The 20,460-nt window shown below is 48.6% G+C and overlaps 2 protein-coding genes across 2 annotated transcripts; one reads left to right on the plus strand and one right to left on the minus strand.

Moving 5' to 3' along the window:
* Window positions 1-669: 669 nt before the first annotated feature.
* ANOM_011774 (UDP-N-acetylglucosaminyltransferase) lies at window positions 670-5,742 on the plus strand (the record flags this gene model as incomplete). The annotated part of the gene is made up of 3 exons (XM_015557030.1): window positions 670-5,052; window positions 5,114-5,201; window positions 5,288-5,742. 3 exons carry the CDS (start codon window positions 670-672, stop codon window positions 5,740-5,742), a joined length of 4,926 nt encoding a protein of 1,641 aa, XP_015401925.1.
* Window positions 5,743-18,252: 12,510 nt separating this feature from the next.
* flbD (putative MYB family conidiophore development protein FlbD) lies at window positions 18,253-19,224 on the minus strand (the record flags this gene model as incomplete). Its single annotated transcript, XM_015557031.1, has 1 exon — window positions 18,253-19,224. One exon carries the CDS (start codon window positions 19,222-19,224, stop codon window positions 18,253-18,255), a length of 972 nt encoding a protein of 323 aa, XP_015401924.1.
* Between the last annotated feature and the right edge of the window lie 1,236 nt (window positions 19,225-20,460).

Genomic DNA, 20,460 nt, shown 5'->3' on the forward strand with positions numbered 1-20,460 from the left:
TCCCCCCTTCCTTTCTCGTCAGCGCGCTGAGTACAGCATTGCTGCCAAGCGTGGTATTTCCAAGTGATTGATCGCGTACTTGCGGACGCCTGCGTCAGTGGGGGTACTCTTGCGAGATCGACTAGGGCTGTGACTCTTGAATCCCTTTCCTCCCTTGCATTGCCGGTCCATCTCCCAAAGAATCACACAGCAAATAACGCCGTGGAAACCAAATCGCCTGCGTGGCTTTTCTATCTTCTGGAATCCGTGGATGGTATTCTTGACACGGCCTACATTCTCTTGCTTCATCCCTCGTCCTATTAGCTCTCGACGTTCGCTCGTGTCCTTTCGACGGTCAGCCCAACCAGTGTTCATGTCGAATCCGGAGACAAGCCGTGGGGGGCTTCGCTGAATGTCTAGTGAGCCGGCTCATGTCCAGGATGAGGTGTAGAAAACGTTTCAAGGAGGATGCTTGTTGAAAATCCCAGCAAGATTGAATGTACCTGACTCCACTATTGACCGCTCGTGATCTCTGGCAGTACCCTGGACCGACGATCTCGACCATTTACTATCATTTTTTTTGTGACCGTTATTCTTTTTGATATCCCGGACTCCCTCTTCCTGGATACTTTTTGTATAGTCTTTGTTATACCACGGTGGGACAAGGTGTCTCCGCCATTAAGGGCCAAGATGTTGCCCTCAGTAGCACCTTTCCCGCCAGTTCAACCACATCATATGAATCATCATTATCACGGGGCTGACCCAGTTGATGGTAATTACGACTTTGACACGACGCCCTTCGCCGCCACGCTTCCTCACAATGACATGAACAAGTTCTCTTTCCACTCGGTTCCCCGCACTCGACTACAATATCATCCAGTGCAGCGCCTTGATGTTCACGACACGACTGGCATGGTACTCAGCCCGAAGAATCCTGGAGAGCATGCACTGAGGAGGAAGACACCGAATGGGACTCTTGCGGCTGGTTACGATGGGACGCCCGGGGATACAACGATTCAGCCCCCGGCATCCAAGCATATTCTCGTTTCGCCTCTAGAATCAGGTCAGATGGTAACTCCTCAAACGGGCTTTCCCATGGACACCTGGCCGCAGCTCTCTTTAGAACAGCCCTCCCAAGCGAAACCGGTGAACTTTCCGCCTGTGTACAAAAATGAGTCGGGTAGGACCAACGCAGCTCCCGGGGAGATGGTCCAGGGTGTGAATGGGGCAAGCTGGGTTCGTTCGTTGAATTACGTGCCGGGAATAGACTCGATGCTTAACCAATCACTTCCGATGCCGGGATCCCAGCAGAGATTCTACTGGCATAATGGCGCCTATGTTCCAACGGTTTTACCTGCGACTCTTCAGCCGTGCCTCGGTCCTACAGCATCGGCAGGTACGGGGCCATATGGTCCATATTGGCCCGATGGTGTATATATTCCATATCGTCCAGCAGCCTTTCGAGAGCCCCGGTACAACTCCCCTAATTCGTTCGCAAAACAAGTCAACCCCTCGGGTCTTCAGTTCTTCGATGCAGGGCAGCGGCCGTTCAACCATAATCCAGTACCATCAGGCAGTCACACAGATCTAGGTTCCAACTGGAGCGCAACGCCTGTAGGAATCATCAGTCACGGCCCTTCCGTGAAGAACAACTTCCCCCCGCGTCACTCGGATCAGAAAGCCCTCGATACTTCTCAACGCACATTACCGTACCATACGCGTCCAAGCAATCCAGGTTCTGCCTTCTCATCACGTCAGCCTGGAAACGAAGCCTACACACCATGGCCGGGCGCCTCTAGTGGGCATGGTTTTCAGGGCACAGGTACTACAGCTAATTCTCGCGCAGTCAATGTGGAGTTCAAAGAGAAAGTCTTGTCATGGGCTCATGGTGTTTATGTCGATCTCTTAGCTTCGATTCACCAGGCTCGACGGAATAGCATTTCTAATGCAGGTGGTGATCCTCAAAGCCAGCGGTTTTTGAAACCTAGCATATACCCCAAACCACCACGGCAGCCAGGATTGGACTTTTCTCAAGTAAACCCACCGGAAATTGGGCGCCATAAAAGCTATCCATCGAGCCAATATGATCACCGAACGAAAAACATTATCAATCATACCCCGCAGACTGACAGCCATTCAGGCTTTCAGACTCAGCAGCATCGGAATCGGCCTTCGCTTAACCATTTTCAACAGCAGAGTGACACGCAAATGCTCGACAGGCTACGCCACACAGGCCGCTTCACAGTTCCAGTGGTTTCCCCCTTTCCTGCTGCACCTTTTGGCAACGAGAATTCACCGTTAGCAAATGCTCGCGCCGCTTTAGACATGCTTTCTCCACTATGTAGTGAGAGTGGTTGGGAATGGATCGACGGTATGCTGCTTGGTGGCTGTCTTGCCTATGGTCTGGGCGACTATCCAAAAGCTATGAGATGGTATTTACGAATCATTTCTCGAGACCCGCAGCATGTGGAGGCGATATCGAATCTTGCTGCCACTCTTTTGGCACTCGACCGTCGAGAGGAGGCACTAAACCATTGGCTACGTGCTGTGAAACTACGCCCCAGTTTCTTCGAGGCTGTAGAGCATCTCATTGGTCTCCTGTGTAGCAGCCATCGCGGAAAGGAAGCCGTCAACATCATCGAATTTGTGCAGAAGTCACTTCGCTTTCCAAAGAATGGGGACTGCTTCACTGCCGATGAGCATGCTAGCGAGACGGAGAGTGACGCAGAAAGTGGTGCCTCGAGTACGTCGGATCTCGGCTCATACGAGAAAGCATCGTTCGATTACGATGATGACCTGAACAGATCGGTTTTCACTAATAAGCGGTCTGCAGAAGCCGGCTCCACTGGCTTTGGGACAAGCGGTTATGCTATCCCAGGCTGCGACAACGGTAGGATGCTGGCTCTTGTCCATGCTAAAGGTAATATGTTATATGCACTGGGTGATAATGCCGGAGCTGCGGTGGCGTTCGAAGATGCAATCCTGATCGCCGCCGGCAGAAGACGACACGGCATCCAAAACTTAATAAAGCAGATATTTGCAGCGTTTTCGTACGGATCGCGGCATGACTATCCTGCCCCATCAGAACAGCATAGCTCGAATGAAACCATTCTTCTTTATCCGGACAAGGCTCTGCAAACCTCCAAACTGGTTTTCCCTTCATGTGGGACGCCCCCCGGCATCAAATTTGTTGGCGAAGGTCTGGCAAGGAAAGCGGCCATATCCACCACAAGCAACTCCTTACTCTCCCTGGCGAAGATATACCAGGATGGAATGTCCAGTATCTCCACTGGGGGCGTGCCCAGAGCTGCTCCAGGAGTTCGGGATATACTGGCGCTCTACTACCTTTCGCTTTCTCTCCAACCGAGCCCGTCAACCGCAAACAATGTTGGAATTTTGCTTGCCGGCATCCAAAATAACGCAGCTAAAGGGCTACCTCGTTCTAGTGGTGAGATGCAACATCCCGAAATACCTGGTGTGGTCTTTGGCAGTGGAGTGTCTCTGGCCCTGGCATATTATAACTACGGGTTACATCTCGACTCTCGACATGCTCACCTTTATACGAATCTTGGCAGCCTACTCAAAGATATAGGCCAACTTCAGGCTGCTATTCGAATGTATGAACAGGCTGTCCAGTGTGATAACAATTTTGACATTGCTCTGGCGAATCTCGCGAATGCAGTCAAAGATGCCGGTCGTGTCAATGAGGCCATCACATATTACAAGCGTGCTGTCAAAGTAAATCCGGAATTCGCAGAGGCAGTCTGCGGACTAGCCAATGCTCTTAATTCTGTCTGCAACTGGGTCGGCCGAGGTGGTGTTGCCAACGGACATGGCTTCCGGGATCGGTGGCATGTTAATGAGCAAGGGATGCTTCGAGACGCTTACAGTATTGACACCGGCGCTGGTTGGATTAAGCGCGTCGTTGATATTGTCGATCGGCAGCTTAAGGAAGGCGAAACCTGGGGCCGTGGCCTGCTGACTCCCAACACAATTGAGCAACTGTGCGCGCAGCTGGTTCCTGCATTGGACAGCCGACGGTTTGCATCTGGATCACTCAATGCTATTCTCCAGTCATGGGCGGGGCAGAAATGGGAAGGCTCGAGAATCGTCAAACTCGTTGAGCGCGCAATACGAGCGATCACATGGCAGTGGTATCAGGACCTTTATGTCCATCAGAAAGAATATCCCCTCTCTAAATATCGCAGACCACAGCTTCCTCCTGGGTTGTCTGCTCCCAATGCTCCCACAGTGCTACCTTTCCATACCTTCACGTGTCCACTTTCTGCGAAACAAATCCGGCAGATCTCACAGCGTAATGGGCTTCGCATATCCTGTGCAACCCTTCGCTCTCCATGGCTGCCAGCTACGGTGTATCAGCCCCCGGCTCCACCAAACCCATATCTCAAAGTTGGATATGTATCGTCGGACTTCAATAATCATCCTCTTGCGCATCTTATGCAGTCCGTATTCGGATTGCATAACCCGTCAAGAGTAAAGGCCTACTGTTATGCCACTACAGCAAGTGATAAGTCGATCCATCGTCAGCAGATTGAAAAGGAAGCACCGGTGTTTCACGATGCTAGTGGATGGTCTGTCGACCGGTTAGTAAAGCAGATCGTCGCGGATGGCATCCATATACTCATCAACTTAAACGGTTACACGCGTGGTGCACGGAATGAGGTTTTTGCTGCACGGCCTGCCCCAATTCACATGTCCTTCATGGGCTTTGCAGGGACGCTGGGTGCTGAGTGGTGTGACTACATTCTTTCCGACACGATCTCGATCCCCCAAGAGACCCTTTCCCCAGGAGGGCGTAATCTTAGCATCGAAGACCGAGTGCTTGAGGAGAACCATGGAGAGGACCAGGAAGATTGGGTTTATGGCGAAAAGATAGTTTTCACCAGGGCCACGTTCTTCTGTTGTGATCATCGACAAAGCGCACCCGACTCCCAGGACCTACGGCTCGCTTGGGAGCAGGAACGAGAGAAGCGATGGCGTATGAGGAAGGAGCTGTTCCCCAATCTTCGCGATGATGCCATTATCCTGGGCAACTTCAACCAGTTATATAAGGTAAGACCTCATAGGCACTTAAAACGGCGATAACATAGAGACAAACTAACATCCTACATAGATCGAGCCCACTACGTTCCGTACGTGGCTCCGTATACTGGCACGGATTCCTAATGCCGTACTATGGCTACTTCGCTTCCCGGACCTTGGTGAACAGAACCTCAAGGAAACCGCCGTTGCTTGGGCGGGAGAGGAAACTGCCTCTCGCATCATATTCACTGACGTTGCGCCCAAGAACACCCACATCTCGCGGGCAAAATATTGGATCTCTTCCTGGACACTCCCGAGTGTAACGCACACACGACCGCGACGGATGTCCTGTGGAGTGGTACACCTCTCCTGACCCTTCCTCGCTACAAATATAAGATGTGCTCTCGTATGGCGAGCAGCATCCTCAGTAGCGCCTTACCCGATACCCCCGATGGCCAAAGAGCTCGCGAAGAGTTGATTGCCACATCCGATGAGGATTATGAAGAAAAGGCCATCCGGTTATGCCTAAGCTTGAAATATGAGCCTGGCAGTGAGGGCCGAGCAAGAGGCAGGTTGCCTGATCTCCGGAGAATGTTGTTTCAAGAAAGATGGAAAAGCAAACTGTTTGATACTAAGCGTTGGGTGCACGATCTGGAAGATGCTTACGAACAAGTTTGGCAACGATGGGTGGATGGCAAAGAAGGAGATATATGGTTATGAAATGCGCTTCGGAATATACCCCTTCAGCGTTTGTTTTTGTGTGTTTGCTTGTTTTTCTTATTACCCTATTTGTTTTTTGATTTCCCCCATAGGCGTGTGACCTATGTTATACCTATGTGAGCTATATTTCACAGTTTGGTGTTTGTTATTTCGATGTAATTGTTTATAGGGATACCACCCCCTGTGCATGCTGGCGTTGGATGTCTTAGGGTATGGATCAATGATGAAGTTCCCCATCTGCTGGATGATCTAGGCTAGCAGCTGAGTTGGGTTTATTGTTTGGAATTATGACTACGATCTTTCATGGATAGGCGTTGAGTGGCTTGAATGTGGGCAGTGCGACAGGAGTGGTTTAACTGATAGATGGCCTGAATCGAGATCACTCTCAGTCTTCAAGTTGAGAGTTGCGTTCATATCTTCAAATGCTTCCTATTCCTGTTGTAGTGGTACTCCCTTTATACGCCGACACACCCTTGATATTGTCCCATTCCAGCGCGACGCAAAATAAGTCATCACTGCCAGGGTAGTCCATATCCCCCCTGAAGACTACTGTGTTTCCTCAATAGAAGCAATGAAGGGTGTATTGTATTGGCCTGGAGTTCATCATCTATCTCGTCGGAGTATGGAAGCCACGAAGATCGTTTAACAACATACTATTCGATCTCTATTCAAGATCTATCTCGCGCATTTGTTATAGATATATTTATAGTTATCCAGTCTTAAAACACTTACATAACTGCTTGGATAATGAACTGTCGGGCACCGGGACAATAGTATTTAGCCAGTTCCAAACACGGTTCTGCGCGTAAGTTCGACTCATGAAAGGCGATCCAGCGATGGCTGCAGGTGATATGGCTTTTTGTGAGCATTGCTTGTCCTCTTTCCGGGAGTGACAACAGCAGTCTCCCATGTCCTGGTACAGGATAAAGGAGAGAATGATGGGAGGGGAATCACCTCTCCAGATCCCGGGTCCTTATCGTCGTGAGTTGGCCAGAGTAGATGGGTTCGTCCGTGTCGCAGTTCCACAACTTGGCATTGCGGGAGCTTGCCTTCAGGTCTGATGGGAGGGGACGGAGGAAACCACCATGGCCACCTGCGGGGAGTAGAGGTAGCCACCAGAACCGCATTGTAAGGGATGTTCTTGTCCTCGGACACGCCGACGGGTTCAAAGGCAAGGCGTGCTGAGCCTCAGAGGTCGTGCACAATAGTCGAAGAGACATAGTATAATAATGAAAGTGGCAGAGTGAGAGAGAGCCTTTGGTAGTGTATATTGGCAAAACAAGAAATGAACGGTCAACTCTCGTCTGCGAAGCAAAGGGGCAGATGCGAGAGACGGAGTGGAAGCTCTCTTCTCTTGCATGTACGTATACCTAATCCCGCCGGTTAAAGCGTATCCCAGAGTACATCATGATGATACACGTAGGTTGAAGGCAGAACTTGCCCCCAAGTTCTCCTCACTCTAGTGCTCAGAGAGCTTTTTGCTGGCTTCAGTTTTTGCGGCTGGACCTTGACCTCGTCTTCCTTGACTTGGTTAATAGAACCGTGGTTCACGGAAATGTATGCACTCTCCCCTTTGGAAAGGGTGTATCTGTCGCCGCGAAGGGCCTGGCAAACCAGCTCGGATTACTTTTCCCATAGCTTGTTTCACAAGTGCAGTGGCCCCAGTGGCACTCTATTGCCATCTTTGCCTTGTGCTATCTTCCACCACGTGTACTGGGGGCTTTGCACTGGGCGCCAGAAAGTCAGGTGTACATTTCGGCATTGGTTTTGTAGGTTGGCGCCTGCAATGTAACGTAATATGAACAGACCAACACCGTCAGTTTAGACCTATCTATGGTACATTCTTTTATAAGATTTGCCCTCTCAATATGAGAGAGACCCGAATGGTACACACAACTATCAATATGGTGCATAGTAAGTATTGTACCTCGTAAGATCTGTTGCGCGGCTGAGATACACCATATGATCGAGGTATCCAGCACAGCAGCCATGGCAAACGCGGAAAAGAAAACGAAGATAGGGTAGTAGATATACGCCTTCGAGAGTAAGTAAGCCGGTTGAGTATGAACTATAAGCTCGTGATTGTCGAACTAATTCGAAACGACCGTTGACGAGGGAAGAAGAACCTCTGAAACTCGAGCTAATTTACCAGGCACGTCGATAAGCTTGATAAAGGGGGCTCTAGTCTTAGGGCGCATTTATATAGGCTGGTGCTGCCTTCGAATAGCTTATCCCACAGATAACCATAAGAATAAAGAGCACCTCATCTTCTGATCTCGTAGGCCCTATCGATTTAGTAGCATGTCCCTGGTTCGAGTTTAGGGGTGAATTCATATCGTATCTTTCATTACCTTCAACATGTTTTCCTTTGAGCGTTTTAGGGAAATGATTGATCTTGATGGTCATGCGCCATTTTGAATCGACCCCTTGGCGATCAGACGCAGATATAGATCCATGGTTCCTCGACGATGTTAGTTCTATTCCAGTATGGAATAAACGGCAGGTAATGGCCACACTGGAAACGGTGGAGAAGAGCCTGCCGGATATCAGCGTCTGACACGATTGTGAAACTGGTTCGATACAATATCATGGACGACTTGGGTATCCATAATGATGTCCATGAAAATGACAAGATTCTATTTGGAGGGGGTGAACCATTGTTCTGAGCCATCGCAGAGGATATTTCCTTCTGTAGTCACCTTCGAGATCATGCTTGTCAATCCACGGTGTTTTCAACTCCCCTACTATACGCAGTAGGCTATTGTGGTTTATCACGGCCACGTCTGGCATGGTGGTACCTCATTTTTGTGCCACGAAATCGCAGCCGGGTGTTATCGTTTTCACGCGAGCATAGACTGGCTCGAAGGCCACCTGCAGAGACATCTCAGTGCCCTTGAGTGTAATTGGATTCAGTACAAAACATGTCGATAGGCCCTCCGATACAGCGACGTCTGTAACTCAGAGGTTAAATATTAGTGTGATGGTTTTGGCTTGCGCATACAGAGTGTACATCATCATCTGAATTCTCTGCATGGAGTCATCCGTTTTTCCAAATTTTCTCAAGAGCCTCCTTTAATTCTGTACTCCTGGTCTCGGCTTTAATAGCTCAAGCGTGATGTCGATTGTCTCTTTAATAAATAATAACGTAAGGGGAAATCCCTTATAAATGAAAGGGAAGTAGAAGTCCGCTCTAAGATGCTAATCTTTATCTCGGGGAGTAGTAGGAAAGGAGATAATGTTCTGGAGTAGGTATACTTTCAGGAGAATTGGTCGGTATAGTCGACTTATTGTCCCATGTGGTATCTTCTTCTCCTTTATCAAATGGTCCCTGTGCATGAAATTCGTTGGGACCTACCGAGGGAGAACATCGCCGGTCGACTTCCGCTCTCTATCCTCAAATTCAACGTCAATAAATACGGTAGGTCGGTGGGTATAAAGATAAAACCTGGGTTATAAGCTCGGCCGAACTCTGTGTGACAAGTTCCACAGAGAGGTATTCCATTTGCTGTTATCGTTAAACCGAAGTTGAGAAGGTCTGCCTCAAACCAAAGACACACGTATCAACTATGCTTGTCCATGTTCCATCTAAGCCAACAGCATAGTATCACGTACTTGCTCATCTTCTTTTGCGATAACATGGCAGTCCAGTCGCCTCCAGTGCAGCTGTCATGACCTGGGAGTACATACGGCCTCTCCTTTTTCGTGTCTGTAATGTGGATATAAAGGCCACGAGACCTGTATTGCACCGCGATTTCAGACATTCGATGACCTTATATTGCCGGAACTTGTACGGCCCAGTTGCTACCTCTTCCCTAAAACAATAGCTCTAGCCATGCGTGCATTCTTTGCAAACGACACTGACTCGGCCAGAGGTTTTCTCGCAACCGGGACCTAGTCAGGGGATGGGTTTTGATACCCATGCGCACTGGAGTAAGGGAAGATAGTATGTTAACCCTGTACACGGACATATAGTGATAGTGGTGAAATGGGCCGTGATGATATCCGTAATGCTGTGCTCCTGATGCAGGCCGATCATTTACTACCGCTATGCTAACATCCAGATCCACTATTATGTAGTGACAATTGCCACATGTGCCACTGAAAACTCCAGGCAGGATAACACCTAAAGAAAATCGGCCGGAAGCAGCATCGCCTTGACGATGAGAACCGCGGCTCAGGCGCAGGGACATGGACGCAGAAGGGCGTGAGTTTTAGTGACTATAGAACAGAACAGATGCATCTCATTTGCAGATGGCTGAAAGCTGTGCTTTTCTCCACGGTTCGGGATTGTTGAGCTTCATATAATCATGAAGAGCATCGTCATCAGGCGCGTGCTGCGTTAGTGCTATACCATCAAGCACATGTATATTCCATTGCATCTCTAGCAGCCCCAGTCGTAGAAGAGGAGAGTTATCAGAGTTCTCCCCTCCAGGTAATCAAACCACCAGCGCGTGACCTTCTAGGCGTTAGAAAGCCAGCACTATCTCAGCCAGATCACTCAGTGCTCTGCGAGACAGGAGCGTTGGTACGAGACATCTCCTCTAGAAGTATGTATTCCAGACAGAGTAATATGGGACAATTGCTCCTCTGTCGGTAATTGTCCCGCAATATATCGTAGCAGGGATGGTAGAGTAGGCATGTTTAAGAAATAAAGATCTTCACACAACCGATACATCTTGTTGGAAGTTGGCCTTTACAGTTCCTTTTCAAGGCAGTAAGGGATTTCCTGCAGCGTATCCCATCCACTTCTCCAACTGCTGCATTGCACCTAGTCCAGTTAGTTGGGCTGTGGCCGGGGACGTGGAACCGGGGTGTATCTATTTGGGAGTCCTGAGGGCGAAGATTGTTCTAAGTCAGCGCTCTATGAGTGGCTGCTGGTTGGTCTTAAGGATGTTGATAGAGCCGATGTCTTTTAGGTCCTGATAGGATTATTGCGGTGGATGGAGTGGGATCAGGATGGGTTTTATAATTAGAGTAGGTATTTATATACTAATACAGATATACATTCCCAGATAGAGGATCTAGTGAAAGTCTACAGCTATTTACCACATCACCTTTATCGAGAATGAATAATGTGTATCCGATGAATAGACACCCTACCATGAATTCACCTGGGATGGTTCTCAAGGCCAGCTTGAAGTGCCCACCCAATTCAGCATAAATCGATCGACTTCTAACCCAGACAATTCGTACCACTGTAGTACAACCATCCCAATCCGGGGCCACCTGATACCTCCAATTCCCCGGACAGACAAGGGAAAAGCCTGCAGAAGTCGGGTAACGGCAATCTGCAGGGAGCAGATCGATAAACAAGGTAAGACAACGCATGCTGCAATCATTGCTCGCAGGCCACCAGCCTGATTTCGAATGCTCTGGGTCTGGTAACATTCCGAATCAGGCCAGCAGGGAACACTTGTTCTTCCAAACGGTAGCCCCAGGCCAAAAGGCAATGGCGCGCATGCCTCAGGAATCCTCCGCACATCTGTGGCCATGTTTTAGTCTTCGGACGTCGTGAAATGCGCACACACACACACACACACACACACACACACAGCGCGAGAGAAAGCGAGTGTTATTAATAGCAAAGCGTTCACCGCTGGTACAACAGAGTGACTTTTCAACCTGCCTTTTCCCCCTGAGTGAAGCATGGCGTCGTCGAAGTTCCCCTATTCTATCATATTCCCCAGCGGACATGCACTCGTTTCTTTGGGACTGCACATGACAGAGTGCATGCCATCTGCCTCATGCCTGTCGACTGTCAAGCGGACTCGGCAATCCGACCGACAGTGCAGGCGAGCTCACAACACCATGACAAATTGGCCGCATAACCCTAACCGGGGAAGCAGCATGGATGACGACACTTGATCAGGCACAGAGATCCAGTTCCCGATCGGGGAGGAGGAGGCAAGGAGCAAGCCGCGTTGTTTCTGATCCCCGTGTGAGTGATCGAGGCGTGGTGGTCTGCCATACGCGGAGAAAAGCACACGGCGACCGAACGTCTCCGGATTTGTCATTTCTAAAGCCTCGAGTCCATAAGGTGCGGATATTAGTTCCTTATGCCCCGAGCAGACTTTTTTTCTTTTCTTTTTTCATGTGATTTTGATAACGGTGGTTGTTGTTGTTGATCTCTGGATTCGCATCAACTTAGTGCAATCCAGCTAGCTGATGCAATCTGTGGAGACCATGGCCATAGTACCTGGCAGTTAAAGACCGATCAGCAGGGAATGTATTTGCAATGTATTGGTGTTTGCGTGGATGGTGCACACCACCGTTGAGTAACAATTCTGCATCGTGGTTGAACCCCTGGTTCTGATACTGATAGGGCCCGGGAGGGATGATCTCTCCTGCTGCTTGCTGGCCATGTCTCATATCAGAACGTCGGCATCTCCGAATTATCTGGTCGCCGAATTGACCACACCACCTGAGTAACCCCAAAAAGGGGGGGGGAAGGGGACCAGAGAGAGGCATCTTTCCTCGGGAATTAACTCCGAGGAAGTGCAGGAAGTCATTGGAAAAGTCTCAGCTGCAATGCATCGGTACACCCGTTGATGGTAAGTCCTGCTCCCTTCCTCCAGGTAGGTAGTATGTACTGGCTAGCGTATAGTATGTATGTATGTACAGTATGTAATGGCTGTATGGCTGTATGTATATAGATACATACAAAAGAACAACGAAACCGATTACCGTCACCATACACAGTACTTCAATACACTCGTACTGTAATACCGACGGTCGGGAAACAGGACCGCAACGGCTGGTATCTGACAAGGCCCCACGTGGTTCGCAAGAACCCCTTGGCAAGGGGAGGGAGGTGCTTGGGCCATGGGGGCTCCGGGGTCTCTGATTGGCCTGCACGCTGACTAGCGTATCGCGTATAAGCCCAAAGATTACGGTAATACCTAGGGCCCATGACAAATCCTTTTCTCGCTGTTTGGCACCCGAAATGGCTTAGCGCAGTTGGATTGCCTGAATTGGTCCCTGAGCGGGGGGTGACTTGTCCTCATGCTGGCCATAGCGGAGCGGTCGGTTCGTAACCGGCATCCTTAACTACGACCACTATAGACTATACTACCAGCTAGTAGTACGACCAAGGCTCGTTTCCATAATGGGCGACACGCGTTGTCGTTTTCCCATCCCTGACAGGGGGGGAGGGGGAATAATTCGCAGATAGATCGGCGCTTGGGCTTCGTGGGATATATCTCGATCTGGAAACTTGGCGTGGCGGTGTTGTTGTGGCTTGACTATCAGCTTTGGGCTGTGGCGCTGAAGTAAATAGTTGAAGAGGTGAGGCTGAACCCAAGATCTATCCACCCCTGAAACCCAGAGTTACCATACCGATATGTCTGTCCGTACTGTATCCGTCACCCTTCTCCCTCTTCCCCTGTATGGTGTATACACCCCTGTACGATACAGCCAGTACTAACCTGCAGCGACGTGCTCTGCCTTCTTCCCAAAAAATCCGCCGATCACGGGCGGACCGGTAAGGCGGGTACCCTAGTCCCAGAGTAGACTAGCGATCAGCAAGAGCACCGAGATCCTCCGTCCACCAATGACAAGGCCGGACAATTTGAATCTCAACGTTCCGTGCAGGACTCAAGGGGAAATCGATCAACCGGTCCGTCCAAGGCCAAATAAAAAAAGAAAAAGAAAAAGAAGCAGCAGGGCAGATCCACCTTGCTTCAGGAGGGGGACAGCGCCGTGTGTGCACAAAGCTCGAAATCCAATTACCTTGTATTAACAATGCAGAGCATAAACCTACTCCAACTCCAAGTAAGCTACCCAAAAAAGCACATACCAACCAGGCTCAGCTGCCATCGACTACAGTTTTTTTCTCTTTTTTTTCTTTTTTTTTTTTTCTTTTCTCTGCCTTCTGAGCTCAGTTGAGCAGTTGGGGTCCACCTTCAAGGCATGCAGCACCAGGGCATGCATATGCAGAATCACAATGTCAATTCCCTATCGAGGCGGAGTGATAGGTTGCATATGCATTTTCCCCTGTCATGTTTCCGCCGTTCCGCGTATTAAAATTTAAATAGTCACGAGTTAGCATGTTTTTGACATCTAACGGATGAACTGAGAAAAGATGTGGATCCGTCCTTCCTCCTCTCTGTATACAGGTTCTCTAAATGAACCACGATAGAATGGAAAGAGAATAAACTAGAAAGGGGAAAAAAAAAAAAAATATACACATACATGCCCGCGGAAATAGATAGCCAATAAGCCCACCCATCCCTACTTCCTGGAACGACTTCTCCTCCCCGTTCCCAGAGGATAAACGACGGAATACCAGGTTATTGGATCCCTTAGCGCGGCAGTGGGTGCGAGCTTCGACTGGAAAATGGGATCTGGATGTTCGAACCTTGATTCCATTTGATTTGATTTTATTTTATTTTTCTATCCCGTCTTTTGATTTCTTATTTCTGATTTGGTTCTGCACGTCCTTCTCGGTTAGGTTGGTGATTGATCGGCTGTACCCGATAGCATGGTAGCTATTTTTTTACTCTTTGTTTTTTCCTTTTTGGTCCCGAGACTTGGCTTCGGTGCATCTCGGGGAGGAAAATCCTTACACCAATGAAATCGAGAACAGAGCGAGAACCTGTTCTTCCATTCGGTGCATAATATTTAAGAACTCACCGCATTTCCAGCGGTGTGGCTACAATCCTCTGCTGAGAGAAGTAGTCCTACATAGTAAAAATCTTGATCACTAAATACGCCGAGCATGATCCGAGTAGTCAAATCTAGTTAGATTAATGGAAAGAAACAAACTAAGAAAAGAAAAATACAAAAAAGAAATAAATCAAATCGAGAGAAAAAGAAAACAAGGGGGACTCGGATTTTAATTCCGGCCCAGCATACACCACCGTACAGAGTATAGTCAGTGCTCCAAGGTAGGATCAGGAATGCATTCCCCCTCCGCCCGCTAAAGTAGCTGTAGTGGTAAGGACGACTCCAAGTGCTACTCCGTAAGCAGACTCGTTCTAGCTAGCGAACCTCCCCCACCTTAATATCAAACTCCAGATTACCCGCGGACAGCCATCGACGCGGCCGTTTCATATCTCAGACTAGCCGGCCCTTGGTTCTGGGTCGGCTGCAACTCTGACCACGGGAAGATCACTGCGGTCGAGGGCCAATGAGCGTTGTCCGAGAAGATGTGATCAGGCCTTTTTGTCTTTATTTATATTTTTTTGCATTCTTGGTTCTCTGGTTCTGTCAACGCAGGGGGTCCGATTCGGTACTCATGAGAAGCTTTCCGTGGTTTGCTACTCCGTTTGGCCCGTTGGGAAGGTGATATTATTAGAATTTTTTTTCCCCTGCAGATATGGATCTCGGGAGATGAGTCAATCGGAGTTGTGAAACGCAGTGCTTCTCCTGGTTATTCATTATGGACTGATTATGACTGTCGAGACTGGGATGGGCTGACTCCGTCGGCTCTGCGATGAGGATCGCTGAGATTGCCCAATTGGGTCAACAGTCTACGACCCAGGATGTTACATTCCGGGGCGTTAGCTCGGCAGCTCACTAAGCTACTCCCTCGGCAAGGACCTGGACCTGCGTAGCTCGAGCTCCGGTAGCTCGACGAGATGGTCTTTGCACGGTAGTATTCTATCTTCAACAACCTCAACGCACCTAGTGACTAGTCGCAATACTATCCAGGCCCGTTAGTCACGCTAGGTCGCAGTCAGTCCAGGTGTGGAGACTTTCCCCCGAAAAAAAGGGTATCGACCCAATCACTCGTGAAAAAAGGTCGAGTCTCCACTGGAATATATTAAAGCCCTATTAAAGCCCGACATGATCTGCCAATCAGTGGCCAGGGTTCCCTCTCTTCTGGTTGCCGATGAAGCAGGATATAAATACTTCTCTCATATTAATTAATTCCGGGTGATCAGGAGAAAGCCAGGTTAAGAGGTTTCAGCTGTCACTTTGGTGAGATTAATTGAGCCATATAAATAGATTGAATCTTAATTTGTTTCGTCGTCGGGCACGTTATCCGCAATCCATTCATTTGATCTCGGGCGGATTCCCCCCCTAATGGCCTGGTTGGTTTGGAGTCGAGCGCCAACATGAATTTTTTTCGTGGCTGCAACGGTTCTCCACTCGGCTGAATCTCCCTATCGAATCATCACGATCGGATCGGAATCGGTAATGCGTCACGTTCGAGGGGAGCGAGAGGAAACTAATCGTCCGCTAACTGACGCTAACGACGAGTATTCCAAATCAATGGGAAAACGATCGTCGCTCCAGTGCTGCGATCGTCTCTTGGTCCGCGCCAGGGGTGGAGGAGGTAATTCGACAATCTCATTGTTCGTCCCTGAGTCGGCTGGATAATTCGGCACCGGATGGCGCTTGGATTTGGCTTGGATTTTCTGGGCTTCGGCTGGGAGCACAATTATTCCATTTCGAGCATTAACGTTAAAGACAATAATTTAAAGTTAAAAATGCGAGTAAAATACCGGAGCGAGTCATGTCAGTAAGGTGTCAAAGACGGAGAGAAGGTATGGTATGTATGTGCCTTGTAGATTAGCCACCTTCCACGGAAATTAAAAAAAAAATCGAAAAAAAACTTGGAACTGAGTGATTTTGGGTTCAATGATTAACATGCTCGGTTGCCCGATCTTGCAAAGACGTGTAAGAGGGGAATAATGGCTGGCTGAAGTGAGCACAGTGGGAATGTATGTCTGTAGGTCAGAGTACTACTATATCCGTACACGTACCAAATCGACACGCTCGCAGTGATTATGATTCTATCACACATACATCCGATCAGCAATCCAGCCAAGCTAGTTGTGGCTTGGACACCGATCTCTCGGTGGCACTGTGGCAAGTCAGACAGGGAAAAGATGTCGAGTGTTGAGGTCATCCTTCGATTACCATTCGCACAGCCCGTCGAGGCTAAAGAACTAGAATGAGATAGTGAGGCGAGCTGACCAGGGTGGCACACACGCAGAGTGGCTGGTGTCTGTTTGATTTTTTGAATTCTATTAATTTTTGGTGTTCTTTGCCTTTGTTTGCTTTTTTCCTGGATCTGGTTTCCTGCATTGTAACCCAATCCCTCGGTCATGTTAGCCCGAGAGCACATGTATGTAGATCCCATTTCGGTAAGGACGTCGAGAACACCCGGCAAGGTAAGAGATTGATTGCGAGGCACAGGATGTACATGCATCCCGACATACCCAGTGGATACAACCACCACGTAGAAGGGTTCTCGGTCAAGTCTGCAGCATCGGCAGGCGTGTAGATTGTAGATCCTCCTGAAACCGTTGGCGATGATGCACAGGGAGATGTCAAAGGGAAGGGGGGGAACAGCACCACCAACGCTCAAGCCCATTGCCATCATAAACTTTGGGCAAGAGGAATCTTACCTTCCAACAGAGCTATCGTCCGAAAAGCGACCCCAATTAATGGGAACCTACTGCACGTCAAAGTTTGGATGGTGAACCATTGAGAGCTTCCAAGCGCCCTGGGACCGAGACGCGATTTGCATGAACCATCCTCCGTCCTGGTTTTCTATCCATTCATTTGGGCCATGCCTGGAAGGATCCGTGGTGGGATGGATGACAACTCGTCAGCTGGATTGGAAATTGATCTATCGATCGCAACTTCCCAGCCGAGCGTGGTATGCATGCAAAATGTTGGCGTGGAAATTTTTCTTTTCTTTTTTTATTTTCTTTCTTTTTCTTTTTCTTTTTCTTTTTTTTCTTTTTCAGAGTGGGGGGGGGGGGGTATTTCCTGTCTCATACCGAATGATTTTTATTCGATTTTCTCTCTGTAGAAATGATATCGTCCCTCGCTGCTCGTTTTCGGATGTCACTCGGCCGACCCCCTTGCGTCCTCCTCGTGAGGAACAGTCGTAGATGAATGCCGATGACAGCCAGCCACAAAAAGGGAGTTCAGCTGGAAGGGTTAACGGTGGGGATCCCACCCAACTGCCGTGCCTATCCAAGAATGTACGGCAAGACTGGAGAAGACTTCCAGAAGGGAAAAGATCAATTAAGACTCAATATCATACACAAGAATTAGAAGCATCATAAGATTCATTGTAACCAACAATCAACAGCCAGGGGTATTATTAAAGTCCAAGCACACACAGAGTGGATACAACCGTGTATCCGGAAACACAGACCTATACACATGCAGAAGGAAACAGTCCGTCCATCACTTCCGTCTTTTCTCTAAACCATCCAAGTAGTCATCCACCCAACGATGACCGTAGAATCAACAATTCTCCGAACATGCTTTTGTCCCAAACCAAAGCGGCACCAAATTACCACGTGACCCGCCGTGGATATATACCAAAATCATCCAAAATGTACATGATATAGATACAAAGGAAATGCAAAAAACAAAAAAAAAAAAACCAAAGGAAAAAGAAATTCAAAGGTCAAAAGAGTGACAAGGGGTCGGTCAAGCATATACAGAACGCTTCCAGGATATCATCCGAAATGAAGCAAATCAAGACTAAAAAAAGGTATGCGAAAGAAGTCATACGATCATTCCAAAACCGAAGAATCGTCATTAGTTCAGCAGGTTGTTGAGACCCATGCGCGAATCACGTGGGGATTCGGCTTTAGGTGCCTCTGGTCGGGACTCTTCGGGGGCAACAAGCCAGGTCTGTGACAATGAGGTTGAGTGCTGGTTCCAAGGCTGGTTGTCCGAAACCCATCTGGATTTGAAGGGCAGATCGGCAAATGTGTCCAGCTTCTTCGGGGTTGGATAGATGTAGACGTCATCCAATGAACTCTGCTTGCGGAACTCGCCGTATTGTTGGCGGGTGTCCACGGGGAATGGCAGGAGCTGTGGCGATGAGATGGTCCTAGGGGATGCGGAGGAAACTGAGTTGTGGTCTGAGACCATGGATGGTGGCTCAAGAGAGGGAGTGTGAGAAGCCTCCGAGTAAGCAGGCGAGGTCAAAGGGGTGTCGACCGGGCGGTTGAGAGCGGGGAGAGTGTAGATAGGCGTCAATTGGCGAGGGCCGTCCAGGGAAGTGGTCGAGGTGGAGTCCCGCCTCGACCAGGATGTAAGAGGTCTATCGGTCGAGATAGAAGTAAAGCGAGACCGGCTGATCGGGCTGCTCAAAGACACGGAGGCGCGCGCATATGGGGCTTCAATCCGACCATTGAAAGTGCGTGAGATGTGCGAGGTGCTTGAAGTGGGGAGGCCTCTCCTCTTGCGGTTCATACTGCCGTTCCACCAGTTCTTTACTGCGTTGTCGCTGCGATTGCCGAGTCTTCGGGCAATTTCCGCCCACCGCTTGCCCATTTCGTTCACCATCCGCTCAATCATCAGACCCTCATCAGCGGAGATGGGCTCGCGGTTCAAAGATGGCTTGAGATTCTGGTGGAATCGTTCCCGGCATTGCTTGGGAGACCGGTAGTGCATGTGCTGCGAAATGCGCACCCAGTTGTTGGGGCCTTGTTCCCGAACCAACTGAAGTAGCAATTGATCCTCTTCAGGGACCCAAGGTCCACGGCGGTGAGAAGGTGCCATTGTAGACAAAGGCTCTGATATTTTTTTTAAGAGGTTCTTTTCACTTTGTCACTTTGTTCCCTGTGACAGTCAGTCAGATGGGTATAAGAGAAGGGCACAAGTGATCCGAAGTCGTGGGAAGGCAAAGTAATAAAGATGCAGAAGTGCCAGTAAATTAAAAAAGGCACAGAGGGCGGGGAAGGTTGACAGTTAATATAATAAGGGAGGTTGAGTGCTTACCGATGGTGGGGGTTTTCGACTTAGTGCACCAGAGATTAAATCCCACAAGTGCTTATATGTATGTGTATGTTGGAAAAGGATAACCGGGTACCTGGATTCTGGAAGAGATTGGCTTGGTGGATGGATTGAAAGAATTTAAGGTTCGAAAGGTACGACGGTCCAGGTGGTAGATATATCTCCAGAAGGGTAAGGGGAAGAGACGGGAAATTTTGAAGTGATGAACAAGCAGGACGAGGGATGAGGTATGATCAGTTTTATAGCAATAATCAGAGAATAGGTACAATGACCAGGGAGACGGGTCAGAGAAAAATGGACTACTGCTCCACACTTACAGCACGCTATAGGAGAAGATCTTGAACCAAGATCTCGGAGCTGACAGTTGTCGGAGGTATAAAAATATTAAAATAAATAGAAATAAAAAAATTATTAAAAATGAAATATTATTTTTTGGAGTGATTTTTTATTTGTTAATAATAATAAAATTATTTTTTTATTTTCCCCCTCCCGCAAGTTTCGTTACCGCCAGTGTATTGTCACACTACTCCTGATCAATTCTGTATGTAATGTTGTATGCTAGGTAACTTCTGACTTTACCTGGGACAACACTCTCATACTCTGAGTACTCGACATGGAAGGGGGTTTGTCACCCTCTAACCGAGATTATCGCTTGTTGCCTTACTCCATAGGAGCTCTAAATGTTATCCCTAGAGTCACAGGATCATTTACCCCCCCCCAAAGATTCCTTCATTGTTGGCCATGTTCACTTAAGGTATTGTACGTAAAATCGATGTACATTGTTTATCTAAATATGGAGCCCGGTATGTACGGATAAACTTACAGTACGGAGTACCCGACATACCTGGATACTCCTGGAGGGTGTGAACGTAATAACATAAAATACTCAAGTGGAGAAATGAGAGAGAGGCTAAAGATTCTTTGCAGTATCTTCTTTGGGTAAGACCCAACTTTAGCCTACTCCGTACGAATTGACAGGGTAATAATTTTGAAGCACACCCA

The sequence above is a fragment of the Aspergillus nomiae genome (genome assembly GCF_001204775.2).
Source record: "Aspergillus nomiae NRRL 13137 chromosome Unknown contig00509, whole genome shotgun sequence".
Classification (NCBI taxonomy): domain Eukaryota; kingdom Fungi; phylum Ascomycota; class Eurotiomycetes; order Eurotiales; family Aspergillaceae; genus Aspergillus; species Aspergillus nomiae.